The sequence below is a fragment of the Cydia pomonella genome, chromosome 2, assembly GCF_033807575.1.
Source record: "Cydia pomonella isolate Wapato2018A chromosome 2, ilCydPomo1, whole genome shotgun sequence".
NCBI classification, from domain to species: Eukaryota; Metazoa; Arthropoda; class Insecta; order Lepidoptera; family Tortricidae; genus Cydia; species Cydia pomonella.
In genome coordinates this window covers 25,180,631-25,195,665 of record NC_084704.1, presented here as the reverse complement: position 1 = coordinate 25,195,665, position 15,035 = coordinate 25,180,631, and the positions used below count along the sequence as shown (strand labels likewise).

Sequence of the window (15,035 nt, the reverse complement as noted above, 5' to 3'; positions counted from 1 at the left end):
CTAAGTGATCCAGGCTCGTTCGCATGTCGGGCATCGCGCGTTAGTTATTCCGGGCGACGCTGATAGACGTTTGTCTATTTAGGAAACGGATATTACATTTAGTCTCGTCTGCATTTGGCGGCAGAGGTGGGCAAGTATAAATCCGAATGGGTTTCCGGCGCGCGCGGTGCATAGCATATTTTGTAAGCAGTCGATGCGTATGCGCGGAGCTTGGATGCAATAAAAATGTTAACGGCCATCGTATATATGTTTTCATTCATGCAGGGATATGGGAGTGTGTTTTTAGGACGATGGCTTATAAGTAGAAGTCGTTCAGGTGATTTTTACACCAATAAAGCATGTTACGAATAAGTAACGGATCTATTGTAGCTACCTACCTAGTTTTATCGCGACAACAATGTTATTTTTTATCGTTCTTTTATGTCTACTGTGAACCAAGCGTATTCAATCTTGCACGCGGAGATAGGGGAAATGTATTGATGCCATTATGCTAATGAATCGATGCTTGTGTTCAATTAATTGATTTCAAGTGGGTAATTGAGTTGCTGTAAGTATTGATTATTTTACGTATGCCAACAGACTGTTTAAAATCCTTGCATGGATTTAGTTTGCGGGGAAGGATATAGAGTAGTTTTGATCAACAATAAACATGAGTCCACGCATAGACGAAGACGAGTCGCCGGCAGAAACTAGTATTCAATAAAAAGCTAGTTCTACGTAAATACTTAAAGCTGCTATCAACCGTAATGTTTAAATGGAGTTTACTAATTTTAATTTCGGTGACTTGAACTTAGTGCTGTGACCCGGCGATATGGAGTAAACGGCTCCGTTCATATCCATTATCCCCTTACAACACTTCCTTTCAGCCTTATTTTATTCCAATTTGATGAAGACGTTATTGAGTTACGACTTACGACAGTTCAATCGTCAGATTGTTGCGGGAAACATGATATTCCAACATGGACCCTATAAGTGCACATTTACATAAGAAGGAATTCATTAATTATGTGAGGGGATTTTGAGGATTATTTGACCCCTCTTCCCCCTTGGTGAGATGTCGTGAGATTTGTCTCGACTCCCCGTAATAATCTCACGTATTATTTTTTTAATTTTATATTTTAAATATAATATATATGCGATCAATTTATTAACAAAACACAATTTACTTCACTATTTTAATTAAGAGTAGTAAAGACGTCGGGGACCGAAACTTTAATATAGCAACTAAATAATATTAGGTACTTCTACCTATGCACGGATTTGAACACGGATATAAAAGAACTGTGTCCAATTTTGGCATATTAGTCTAGAAACATATTTTACTTTCAATTAATCTGATTCTCTCACATTTTTACATTATTTTTGCCCGAAAAAAATTCGTGATATTTTCCAAAACTCTCCGTGAAATTCGGCTTGACCCCCTCCCCCCTAAAACCCCCACGTAATTAATGAACGCTCTCTAAGTTGCAACACGATATACATACTATTTTATTTAATAAGTATATATACGAGTATAGGGAGCGTGCATGAACTATAGGAGGCAGCACAGGAGCCGTCAGATTTTTGGCGCGAGGCGTAAATGTGATGTTTTTTGTTCCGATGTAGCCCACAAGATGGCAGAACCTACTAAGCACAAGAAAACACTTGACGTGTAAATGTGCCTGTTTATGGTTCCGATTCAGACCACAAGATGGCAGACCCTCCAACGCGCACGGTCCCTATATTATACTAAATAAGTAATTACCTATTCGTACGAGTAGGTAAACATAATATAACCAGGTTCATCACGGATAAGATTTTGACTATTTTTGAAGATAATTTAAAAAAATTGTTCGTGGCTTATTGAATTTCTTAACGCCATGGACGATGACGAAAGAACGACGTGTTTTGTTTGAAAAGATTTTCATTTAAATAATGTTGCAGAGATGGAAGACATCGCGATCCTGTGGAGTTCAGGCTCGCCCGAGAGCGCGCTTTGGTCCGACTACCTCGTAGCAAGCTTCGACAAGATCATGTCACAAAGGGCCCGCCATCACTACAGGTACTTTATATTTACCTATCGTTAGATTTATAATAGAACCCGCGGACGTCTTATATCTCAACTTCTTCTGAAACTAACACCACAAAAATATTTCGTTGCTAACAAGAGGTACACGCCAAATCGTTCGCCTTCAAATGTTGTAAATGAGCCAAAAGATTCCCTAATAAACTTTATATCAATGTCGTTGATGTTTATTTATTTTTGTTTTTACTGTAGGGTTCGGATTTTCTTGTTAAACAAGTTATCTTGAAAAGCTTCTACTAAAGTTCGCAAAAGCTCTACAATGTAATTTCGCCATCTTTTCCCGGTACTCAGCTTAAAGCACCTAAGGGATACATAATAAATATACTTTGGAAGTTTAAGTATCGTCAAAGAGAAGTATTTAAATATAAACATATTTATTCATGTTGTTTTACTTTACCTACTATTCTACTCCGCTATATCTTGACGTTTAGTTATAGATTCACTTAACATTGAAATATAAAATATTTATAAACGTTAAGCGTTAAATATTGACTATTTTTTGTTTACATTTTAGAGTGACACCTATAACTGTGGAGGAGTTAATGGCTAGCGATTCACAGGAGAAAATGGAGAAGCTTTCAAAATCTCAGCTTCAAATAGTGATCCTGTGCCCGAACCTCGCCACCAAGATGTCGGACCTGAAGGTTGAGAGCAATATGGACACGCTGTTCAAAGTCGACAAGGTGCTAGTGATGCTGCTAGGCGTCGATAAGAATCAAGTTATTGTGAACAACTGCGAAGGTAAGAAACTAACAATCAAAATTCTAAAGTTTAGTGGAGTGTTACAAAATTACAACACAGACACAATTACACAACGGCGGGTATTTTAATTACCTACTTTAGTACTCATCACTTTCGCATACCTATACTAATGAGGCTATATGGTTTCTCGAACGCAATAAAAAATTTCATAAAGAAGAATCTCGCTATACAGACCATTCCATGAAATGACTGTAGCTCTAGTGAAAAGAGTACAAGTCTTGTGCAGCTCAGGTGAACAAAGGTGCAAGCGTTATATGGAACTTATAAACATGTTACTTGCGCTACGCGAGACTTGTATCAGTTGTATTGTATCCCTTTTCATTAAAGCCACGGGATTATTTTCTACATCTTTACAAAGCCGTTGTAGAAAAACATCTGACACAGAAAAAAAAATCAAATAATTAATTACTGCGCAGACTACCCCACGATAGACCAGTGGCAGATGATGTCGGTGCGCGAGAAGGACACGTCATTCGTGGACACGTTCCTGACGGCCGCCGTGGGCATCCTGCGCACCAAGGACTGCAAGGACACTGCCACCGACCGCACCAGCTTCTCTATCGTGCCGAAGAAAGTCAAAATTGTAAGATATTTTTTATTGAAAGGTATTGAAATAGGATAGAACAGTAATCAAAAAAGAAAACGTGCTAAGAATATAACAGTTCTCAGAGCACTCAGTCATATCAGCTAAATACCTACTCGAAGTACAGGTTATCTGGCGCCCTAGGGAATTTAACTAGTAGGACTAAGAAATGAGGTTTTTATTAATTTTGAGAAATTGAACAAACCTACATCAAATAAAACGGCGTTTACAAAGTACCAAAGTACATCGTACATGGTAACATCGAAAGTTTTATACAGGTATTTTTTTTACAAAGATATACATTTTCAAACAACGCTACCTAAAACAACACAATTTCTTTATTTAGGGTCATAGTCGGGTGATAGCACTACTCAACGATCCAATCAGAGAAGAGGACAGCATCAAGATAATCGTAGACAAGAAAGGGGAAGCCATCCACATACCGACGTTTAAGAAGCGGAATCCTTATACGCTGCAATTTGATATTCCAGGTACTAATAATAAAAGATACCAAAATAACTTTCAGAAAAAGAACTCATCATAAATTATTAACGTGTGATGACACTTAATACTATTAGTTAGTGTTATAATCTTGTTGCTTGCTTATAGAATCGTGTCTGGATGTATCTATGCTGGTTTGGGTTCGAGTCAGCAAAAACGGCCAGCCGTTAGGAAGGAGGCAAATCAAATGCGAAAGTCGACTTCGAGAGTTGGACCAGCTATTGAGGGCTTCGGATCACCCTTTGGAATTTATGTGTCAGGTAATACAATATCAACGTTAAATATGAGTTTACCTCGTTAAATATTTCATTAAGGACATTTTGTAATCTCAATACATCTTTTTATTTCAGACTTTAGGTTTTAAAACAACGAGTAAAGAGCAACTCGACAGTTGGATGCTCAGCGCATTCCAAAAGAACATTCCTCCACACTTCAACTTGCTCGTTTCTAATGAGCAGTTTAATCCAAAGGCTGACGTATCGAGTAAGTATTTACTTTATACAAAATTCTTTGAACTTAGGTACCTATTCGAAATAAAGTGAAACAAGATTGTCAGTTTTCGATCATGAAACCTAATGGGCGCTTCCACGGCAACGGTACGTTTTAGTTATCATCACGATGAAGCAGTGGCCCTTAACTTAATGTATGAGGTCGCTTTCAAATTACGTGAACGTTGACGTGTGTGGACGAACACAACACGATTAATAGTTAGATAATTGCCGGTTTCGTGTCAAGATCTCGAGTTTTACATTTGTTCAACCACAACATTTGTGACAACGCGCATTTGTTGTCAGGCGGCGAAGAATACCCCACACTACTGCACTGGGCGGCGCGCTTCGGGCTGGAGCGGCTGTGCTGGCAGCTGCTGGAGTGCCCGGGCGGCGGCGCGGCCGTGGCGCTGCGCAACGTGCGCCAGCGCACACCCGCCGACCTGGCGCGCGATCACCACCACACGAGGCTCGCCGACGTACTGGCTGACCATATGGTAACACATTTTCCTCAACATATTTATTTCAATGTTTTCTGTTACCGTTGTCACGGTAACGTCACAAGGAGTCACCCTTTGTTAGGATTTTTCATCATTCTTTTCATATTTTTAAGGTTTTATCCGAGGTACGATAGTATTTTTTATCGCAAATCTATAGCTATTTAATTTTGAACTGAATAACTAAACAAAATTGATCCTCAATATATATACGTTTTTAAGAATTGATTTAAAATGTCTAATGGTAATCCATGTGTTTCAGAAAATAAACGAATTCTCCAATATGTACTACTATTTGAAAAATATGACTGAAAGCGACAAAGACGAAGACCAAAAGGAAATGAAACACGATGAAGAGTTACGAATTGTAGAAACGTGCGACACTGTCGATTCCCCTGCGAGTCCCGAAGCTAAAGCAGAGGAAGAGCCAGCCACCGACCCGTTCAGCGAGGCATGCACTCAAAACCTGGAGGACAATTTAGAAAAAACGGACGAAAGCAAAAAGAAAAGACCCGTCCTGAAAATACCAAAAATGAAAGAGCAACTTTATCAAAACGACATTCCTTTCCACGATGATACTGCTGGCAGGATCCAGCAGGCGATAGAGCACGACTACCTCTTTCAGCCATCCAACATCAAAGTGGAGAGCCCTAAATTCAGACCCAACAACTTATACGCCAACAGCTCCCGGCTGATGCCTCAGCAGTCCGACGTTTGTCTTTACTCACCCACCGAAGAATCCAAAAACTTTAACATAGAAACCCCCACCAGTGACATAAGCCAAATAAACTTAAATGCCAAAGATAGGTGTAGCGCTAAGTCAGGGAAAGAAATGTTCCCATTAAATGGACAAGACGAGTTAGCAGAAATTATAAACGATTTCAAGAACAACGTATTTTCTATTTCTGAAGTTGAAAAACTGGTTATGGAATGGAAGAACAGGAATGAGACGCAGCAATCCTTAAAAGAGAAACAGGAACAGCTTAACAAAATGCGTGAGGAGTACGACAAGATTCAACAAAGAATTAAGGACAATTTGAAAAGGCCAACCCCGTTCGAGAGGGTAAAGAAAATTTTCTCCAAAGGCAAAAAACGTAAGTTGCTAACTGAATATTCACCTTCACCCTCACCTTTTTGATCTTTATCTTTGTCTTCTCATTCTAATTAACTACTTAGGTCACAAGTTCTGGCACAAAAGTTTTAATTGATAAAAACCTTACGGGTACAGATTCCTTATGCAATATAGATTATTTATGCATATCGTTTAAAAGCTTATAGAATAATTTACAACATAATTTAAAGTAACTTCCTGCCGCGTGTTTGCATAATTCTAGGTAATATTCGGAAAAAGTCATAAAAAACCCTTCAATAATACGCTACTTGTTTAAGGTGTTTTTGGTAACTATTTATTTATTTTTCTCTATAACATGCTTGAATCTTGCAGAACGCAAAAGCGGGATCTTTTATCTTTATTGTGATATACCGGGTGGTGCCTGTAACACTGTAGCGAATAATTAAAACATAGATTATAGGTACTCCTCAAACAATAACACTTGATAATAGCTTTTACAAAATTATGATACATTTTATTATTAAAAGCTTTGTATTACATTTTATCAGTCAAAACCTTTATAGCAGAACTTATGACCTAAGTACTTATAACATATTTTTTTACAGATCACGACCAAAATGGATCCGTTGAAAAAAGGAAAGGAAATACGCGCCCCAACAGCAGCTTAAGCGACAGTGAGTTGGTTATTATACCTTTACGAAATATTTTTCCGAATGTTTTCTCGAGTTCTTTACTAAATATTGTTTCATGTTTTTTGCGAAGGTTCATCATCATCTGGGCGCCTGAGTACCGTCAGCGGAGGCAGCGTGGCGGAGACCAACAGTGTTCAGTCAGAACATGATGACAAGGCGAGATCTATTGTAAGTTAATTTGTCTCTGATATATGATGCACGTCCGTAAACATGATTAGTTCTAGTACCACCGTGAGAGTGATTTAGCTACATAGTACAACGCAATAAAATAAAATACATTGAATAATACCTATGAGTAATAGGCCCAACTTATTACGAACGTCTACCCGCCGAATTAAGAACTGAAATATCTGACGAAGCATTTGAACGTCAATTGAGGATTTTTTTATTGGAAAACCCATTATATTCAGTGGATGAATACATGGAATTAAAATTATAAAACTGTTTAACATTATAGTTTATGTAAAATTGATTTAAGATGACATTTGTTCTAGAATATTATTATTACTGCTCTTAGTTTTAATGACGATCATTATCTGATATCTACTAAATATTTAGTTTGACATGTATTCCATTATTTCTTTTTAGTTTCCTGTTTCCTTTGTTTCGTAGTTTTTAATTTGACGGTAATTTCGAATTTGTTTTGTTATGATAATTATTATTGACGTTTTATAATTATATGTGTACCTACATGCCAAATCATTGACGATCATAATGTAAATTCATATAGATTAACATAAGAATAATTTATACTGTAATTTATCGTTATGAAAATAAATAAATCTAAATGAAATCTATGAAGAATGACAGGATTGTAATTTTTAGACTCCGTCGTTTATACGCGGGAATTATAAGGTACCCGTTTAATTAGAATTTTTAACTCATATTCTTAATTGTATAAAGACCAAAAGAGAATTGTCGAGAGTTCGTCTTAATATTGTTTGTAGAATAAAGAACTTACCCATATAACTTGGACTTGTCCAGATATCGGCCAGTACGCTGACAATGCACTCGGCGAGCGAGCACGACAGCCGCCTCGACGACTACCTGATCCCGCCGCCGCCGCGCCCGCTCAACGGCAGCCCGCAGTTCACCACCTTCGGCCATCCTAAACATGATCAGACCAGGTAAATTACTTGTTTACTTCCAACTTTGGAGTGTGATAAGGACGCTTAAACTCAAAACGCAATTTCAAATAAAAATCAAATCTTAGATTATATTATTATTTAAGTGCGTTAGCGTTAATGACGCCTGCAATTTTCAACTTGACGCTCTACTCGTAGTTATAAAAAAAGTGACGCAATAGTACCTAAGTATCCTTGTGTAAAAAAACGTCAATTTGTCAATTATATTATATGTAGTGCTCTGAGTCAGAGTAAGGCCTCAGCATACACGAAGACTTAGCTTAGCTTTAAGGCTTGCTCTAAGGATGCCTCGAGTCTACGATTCTACCGAGGTTTAATTAACAACACTTATTCAATGACATTCAAATTAAAGTTTGTCGTTACTGAAGTAACATCTTACCTTTCAGAGGCCACATGGCAACAATAGTGGAGCGCGAAACCTCAGCGTCCCGGGAGCGCCTGGACTGCGACTCGGACACCAGCAGCACGCACCTCCGCATGAACTTCTCGCGCGACCGCCCCGCGCCCGCCGGCCGCTGCGACGACCGCGACGGCGCGCACATGTACATGAACATATCCGCGACGCACACGTAGTGTAGCGGATGACACGAGGCTGTGGTGTAGTTTACAACGTGGAAGGTGTCCCTCCCCTTAGCCGCCCAAAACAGACTAACACGGGTCATGTCCCATTTTGGCCCTAAGGTAAAAACGCCTCGGACACGCGTTGCACCGCACTGGGACGTTGTGCCATATTGTTACAAATCTAAGTCTGTTCTGCTCAGCAAGATGTTTGTTTCACACGTTCACCTTGTAGAGACGATAAGGTATGTTCGATATTGTGTAGTCGTCGGTATATAGCTATCATTATTTTCTTTGTCTGTACCCATCGCCAACTTCCTCTGCAGGATTGTACTACAAATTAAATTGTAATGTTTCCAGGATTTAAAATTAAAACAAATAGCTTATATCTAAGCGACCTATGCGATGTAGGTATTACAAACTATGTACTTGATTAAATAGTATGTACTTGATAAAAACCATTAGTAGTTCAGTATGCATTTGCTACGAATGTCATACTTCAATAGTTTTAAACAAGAAAGTTACAGAATATTGAAATAACAGTAGGTACTATATACTATCAGTAATTTGTTTATATACCAACTCTCTACTAAATATACGTATTGCATTTACAAACATACTTACTAGCTCATAAATAAGCGATTGTGTAGTTACATTCCAAGTTTTGGGAGAACCAACCAGAAAGCATATTATCTTTTGTTTGCCTTCTTTAATATTAGTACGGTCGCCAAATCTCAAAAGCCCTCTAGAAACACGATTTAATTGACTCGGCTCGGCCTTACCTACAACCGGTATCAATGTGTTCGGACAGTTCTCCTGATCACCGTACATGCGGTAGTAAAGCGGAAAAATGGTGGAGGGGATAGTAATGACGTCACAAAGATGGCGGCCGGACCTATTCTTTTTGGCGGTGTATCTCGAAAACCACTTAACCGATTTTAATCATCGAGGTGTCAAATAATAGCTTATATTATGGAGATTATTTCCTTTCCTACAAACATTTACGTGAAACCTATAGGAAAAAAAATAATCACAAAAAACAGTTTTTTTATAAAATTATTTTTTTTTATTTTGTAAAAATCTCCGTAAATATTAGCATTTCGCAAATTTTGTTTAATATAAAACATATTGCTTCATTATCAAGGAATATAATGAGCCTTAAAACATACAAATCGAGTAATAAACATAGAAGCTACACTCATTTATTTGCGCATGGGTAACGATAACTGGCTTTTACCGGTCGAAACAGTGGTGACTGTTACGATACGTATTGAATGGAATTTATAGAGTATCGGTTTTAATTACTGAAATTATAATGACAATTATAAAAACCAGACACTATAATGTTACCTTACTTCGACGTTTAGTCTCTTTTTTCGTCTTAATCATAGGTAGGTACATATTTCTTTTTACTTAAAAATTTTATACTCAGCTCGGCCTTACCCACAACCGGTATCAATGTGTTCGGGCGTTTCTCCTGATCACCGTACATGCGGTAGTAAAGCGGAAAAATGGTGGGAGGGGATAGTAATGACGTCACAAAGATGGCGTCCGGACCTATTTTTTTGGCGGTGTATCTCGAAAACCACTTAACCGATTGTATTCATCGAGGTGTCAACTAATAGCTTATATTATGGAGATTTTTTCCTTTTTACAAACATTTACGTGAAACCTATAGGAAAATAATAATCACAAAAAACATTTTTTTTTATACATTTGGTTGGTAGGTTTGTCTTATGTTTTAAAGCAGTAAAATCTTTCAAGTCGAAACACAGTATAAATATACATTTTGTTGTCTAATCTGAAAGTATGATGTTCATTGTTTAAGACTGATTAGTGATTACTGAATTAAATAACATGCTATTTGTTATTTTTGTTTTATTTTTTAAATCAGGTATTAATTTATTCACTATGTATCACTATACAGGCAAAATGTGTATCATAGTTGGTCTGTAAGTACTTACTACTTGTGTCGAATATAGGTATAGGATGAAATTTTAACCACCAGCCATACTCTGCGCTGTGACTTTACAGGTCATACTGAACAACTTTTATTATGGGACCAATGCCGAATCACGCAAGAAAATTTGGATCTGGAATGACACCCACTGGCTGTGCCCCACCACACAAAGCGAGATGACATTCACAATGCCCATACCTCTCTTTTGGACGTAGTTTAAGGACGTACCCGGGTCCATGACGCATGCTCGCCACACCGCTGCTTAAAATAAGCTGACGCACCGTAAATTGAACTGCGTAAAAATCGCAAAAAATATTACACGGAGATCTTATGGCAGACACCGTACCGGTGACGTAAAAGACGCAACTGTTTTGCGAACAAAAAAGATTCGCGTGAAGCACGTCACTGCGATTCCGTACCGTCACCGTTTTTTAAACAGCGGTGTGGGGAGCATGCGTCAAAAACGGTACGCATACGACGCGTCACTGCGATTCCGTATCGTGACCGTTTTTTAAGCTGCGGTCTGGTCGCACCTTGTATTGTATTGTATTGTATTCGGGCGATTTTTCCGCAACTCGACGACTTGCGCCTATTTTGCGTGATATGTTGGGGGTGGTCTAGTCCTGCCAGCCCAGCTCCTCGAGGAATCCTATCAAACCTTTGATGTTGAGTAGGACCTCGGGGAGGTCTCTCGGAGATCCGAGATGTTTAGCCCTGTATGGAGTCACTCCGCTGCATTCCAGCACCACGTGAGAGGCTGTTTCTTCTGTCTCCATGCAACCTCGGCACAGGGGACTGTCTGTGACACCTGTTGTGAAAAGATGTTTGTTAAATAGTCCATGACCTGTTATGACACTGGTTACCATACTCAGGACCTTCCCTAGTTGCAGGAGCGCCCTTGTGAGTTTTCCGTTGATGCCAGGCATGGCTTCTTTTGCCTGTCTGCATCCAGTCTGGTTCAGCCAGTGTTTTGTGTGTAGTTTCCCTGTACGTGCCAGCAGCATTGAGCGTACCTTGCTAAATGGTATCGGAAGAATCGGTTCCGGACCAATCGCCCCCGCATTCGATCCTTGCCTGGCAAGCTCGTCCGCAGCATCGTTACCTCGGGATCCACTGTGTCCCTTGATCAATTGTAGGGTGATCTTGTTATTATGACATACCTCCATTAGTCGTTCGTGGCATTCGTGTATAAGTTTGGATGTAACTATATGGCTATTTAGAGCCATTAAGACTGCTCTACTGTCGGAGAGTATGCGGATGGAGGATCCTACTACCTTCCTTGCAGTGATGGCAGCCGCCGCGTTTATGATGCCCATGCACTCAGCTTGGAATACCGAGTTATGGGCTCCTAGCGGAGTGGTGATCGACATGTTCAGGTCTTCTGAGAAGGTTCCAGAGCCCGATCCGCTGTCTGTTTTGGACCCATCAGTGAAGATTCTCAGCTCCCGGGGATTGAGTCCTTCATGATTGTCGTCCTCATATAACTGTATTTTGTACCTTTTATCGAAGATAGCTTGTTTGTGAATCCGGTCCGTGCCTGACCTAAGCACTGGAAATTCGTCATACACCTTTTCCAGGCATTTTGTGTAAAGAGCTCCTGTGATGTTAGACCATATCTTGAGGGTTCGCAACCTTACCGCTGAGAGACTGGCCTCTTGCTGTATGTGTAGGTGCAGCGGTGGAAGGTTTAGCATGACCTCCATGGCTGCAGTCGGGGTAGACCTCGTGCAGCCAGTGGTGGCCGCGCATGCGAGCCTTTGAAGTCTTTGTAGTTTGTCTCGTACGTTTCCTAGGTTTGTTCTTGGCCACCAAACCAGAGCACCGTAACAGAGTAAGGGGCGGATTATCGTCTTATAGAGCCAGAGGGTAATTTTCGGGTTGAGTCCCCACCTCTTACCAATCATCCTTCTGCACTGCCAGAAGACAACTCCCGCCTTGTCTATCCGTTTGTTGATGTGGTTGTTCCAATTGAGTTTATTGTCGAGAGTTAGTCCTAAGTACTTAACTTCATCGGACAGCTGTAGCTCAGTTTGGAAAAGTGTTGGTCTGATAAAGTTGGTCGCACCTTTATATGGGACAGTCAAAATTTTTTTCGCGATTTTGGAATTGGTCCCATAGTAAAAGTTGTTAAGTATGACCTATAAAGTCGCTGCGCAGAGTATGACTGGTGGTTAAAAGTTCACCCTGTATAAAATTTTTAAGTAAAAAGAAATATGTACCTACCTATGATTAAGACGAAAAAAGAGACTAAACGTCGAAGTAAGGTAACATTATTGTGTCTGGTTTTTATAATTTTAATTATAATTTCAGTAATTAAAACCGATACTCTATAAATTCCATTCAATACGTATCGTAACAGTCACCACAGTTTCGACCGGTAAAAGCCAGTTATCGTTACCCATGCCCAAATAAATGAGTGTAGCTTCATTGTTTATTACTCGATCTGTATGTTTTAAGGCTCATTATATTCCTTGATAATGAAGCAATATGTTTTATATAAAACAAAATTTGCGAAATGCTAATACTTACGGAGATTTTTACAAAATAAAAAATAATAATTTTATAAAAAAACTGTTTTTTGTGATTATTTTTTTTCCTATAGGTTTCACGTAAATGTTTGTAGAAAAGGAAATAATCTCCATAATATAAGCTATTATTTGACACCTCGATGATTAAAATCGGTTAAGTGGTTTTCGAGATACACCGCCAAAAAGAATAGGTCCGGCCGCCATCTTTGTGACGTCATTACTATCCCCTCCACCATTTTTCCGCTTTACTACCGCATGTACGGTGATCAGGAGAACTGTCCGAACACATTGATACCGGTTGTGGGTAAGGCCGAGCTGAGTCAATTAAATCTGGCCTCGGAGCGGCTTGGCGACCGTACTATATAGATTAATGGATAGTCGAAATTCATTACAATCAGAACGTCTCGTCTAGACTTCATAATTATGATCGCACCTAATTAAACTGGAGAGAAATTCAACAATGTTGCGCGCCCACATCATTTGATTTCTACTAACTTACCTATTATGTGTCAATCGGCGTGCCCACAGCACACAGAGCGAGCATACGCGCGAGGCAATTTCCCCGCGCACTAAACGGCCAGTGTTAGTGGTTTGTGGGCGAGGAAAGTGCCTCGCGCGTATGCTCGCTCTGTGTGCTGTGGACCCGCCTATTCGAACATATATGTTTTGTTAGAGTAGGTACATATATTTGACGCCCGGCCACTCTAAGTTCACGTAGAAAGGTATTTGTATTGTAAAAACTAAGGACTCCAATGTCAATGAACTGTTTCTAAGACAATGTACTTCTAATAAATAGATTGTTCACTTTATTGTTTTTGGGCAAACTTTCGACGAATTTTGAAGACTGAAAAGTTAACGTAATTTTATGTAAATATTGTGTAAATAAAATAAACCTACCGTTTCGATTAGATTTATAGTTTTCTATTTATTATCTAATGTAATGCATTCGTGTTTAATATTATTGTAGTACAAAATATACTCTTTAGTTTAAAGTTCGTACAAAATTCGTACAAATTACATATGCAGCATCAATAGAATTAAGAACTACGATGGATAGTTACAATTTTTGTAAAAAATGTTCTTTCCACACTAATCATAATCTATTGTTGCTACAAATGCTTAGAAAATGGGAATCTCAACAAAAACAAAGGTTTTTTATACATAATTTTGTATTAATGTGACCCAAATCGCATTTATTTTTACCTATATAATCTTTGAAATATAAAGTAAAAATAAGATATACGGTATTTATCATTTTACCATCCCCATATAAGACCAACATTAGGATTTCGCATATAGTTTTAAGTACAGAATTCATTTATAATCGGCATATAAACATTAATAATACGCCCATTATTTCCTACTTAAGTACATTAGTTATGATAAATAATTAATACAAAAAAATTAGAACTAGAATGTGTTTAATAAATTATTAAAATTGAATATAAAATACAATACTCTCGTTGCAATTTCATTGGTTTAAACGTTAACTATTGGTAATTAATTACATTAAATAAATGCATTTAATAAATTATGATATATAAAAAAACATCCTTTTTCAAAAAGTTGCTTCATCTTTAGCATAATATCATACACAATATCACATTGATTTATTTTGAATGTCCATCCTAGTTAAATGACCAGTTGATTAGTTAACCCCAAGCACTCTGTAAATAAATACCGTCGTCGACATACAAAAAAAATACCTATCGCTAAAAAACATCTGAATATTTGTGTGGGTCAGTCTGACTTAAAACATCACAATATCACATTACAAGTAAACAAAGCAAGTTGTAAAAAGGTCGTCTGACAAAAAAAATAGTATAAATACTTATCACACATAAGGTAAGGGGGGCGGAGTGCGCCATGCCATCTGAGTGCCTTGAATATATCAAAAGAATGCAATTAATATTACTAATAATACTACTACTACTACTACTAATAAAATTGCAAGCTACTAGTAATATCACTAGTATCTATAAGCAGTTTTTGATATATGCAAGGTAGGCGCACTTATACGGCATGGCGCACTTCGTTCCCTCACCTTACATACTACATAGACACTATTTAAATTATTGAATTTTACAGAATATACTTCATTAGTATACGGTCGAATCTTTAACTAAATCTACGCAGTAATTAAAAAATGCAGGCATTATTTAAAAGACTTTAGAAGCAATTGAT

The 15,035-nt window shown here is 38.2% G+C and overlaps 1 protein-coding gene across 3 annotated transcripts in view; it reads left to right on the top strand.

The window, feature by feature from the left end:
* The window catches only part of LOC133534711 (phosphoinositide 3-kinase adapter protein 1), a 36,752-nt gene extending 27,679 nt beyond the window's left edge, over nucleotides 1-9,073 (top strand). For all 3 annotated transcript variants that reach the window (XM_061873949.1, XM_061873948.1, XM_061873950.1), the window contains 12 exons: nucleotides 1,924-2,041; nucleotides 2,580-2,806; nucleotides 3,244-3,410; nucleotides 3,757-3,901; nucleotides 4,020-4,171; nucleotides 4,262-4,394; nucleotides 4,706-4,896; nucleotides 5,159-5,990; nucleotides 6,574-6,642; nucleotides 6,731-6,828; nucleotides 7,645-7,787; nucleotides 8,192-9,073. In XM_061873949.1, coding sequence (XP_061729933.1) covers nucleotides 1,924-2,041; nucleotides 2,580-2,806; nucleotides 3,244-3,410; nucleotides 3,757-3,901; nucleotides 4,020-4,171; nucleotides 4,262-4,394; nucleotides 4,706-4,896; nucleotides 5,159-5,990; nucleotides 6,574-6,642; nucleotides 6,731-6,828; nucleotides 7,645-7,787; nucleotides 8,192-8,378 — 2,462 coding nt within the window. In that variant the 3' untranslated portion in view covers nucleotides 8,379-9,073. The remainder of the gene's footprint in view (nucleotides 1-1,923; nucleotides 2,042-2,579; nucleotides 2,807-3,243; nucleotides 3,411-3,756; nucleotides 3,902-4,019; nucleotides 4,172-4,261; nucleotides 4,395-4,705; nucleotides 4,897-5,158; nucleotides 5,991-6,573; nucleotides 6,643-6,730; nucleotides 6,829-7,644; nucleotides 7,788-8,191) is intronic.
* The last annotated feature ends 5,962 nt before the right edge of the window (nucleotides 9,074-15,035 follow it).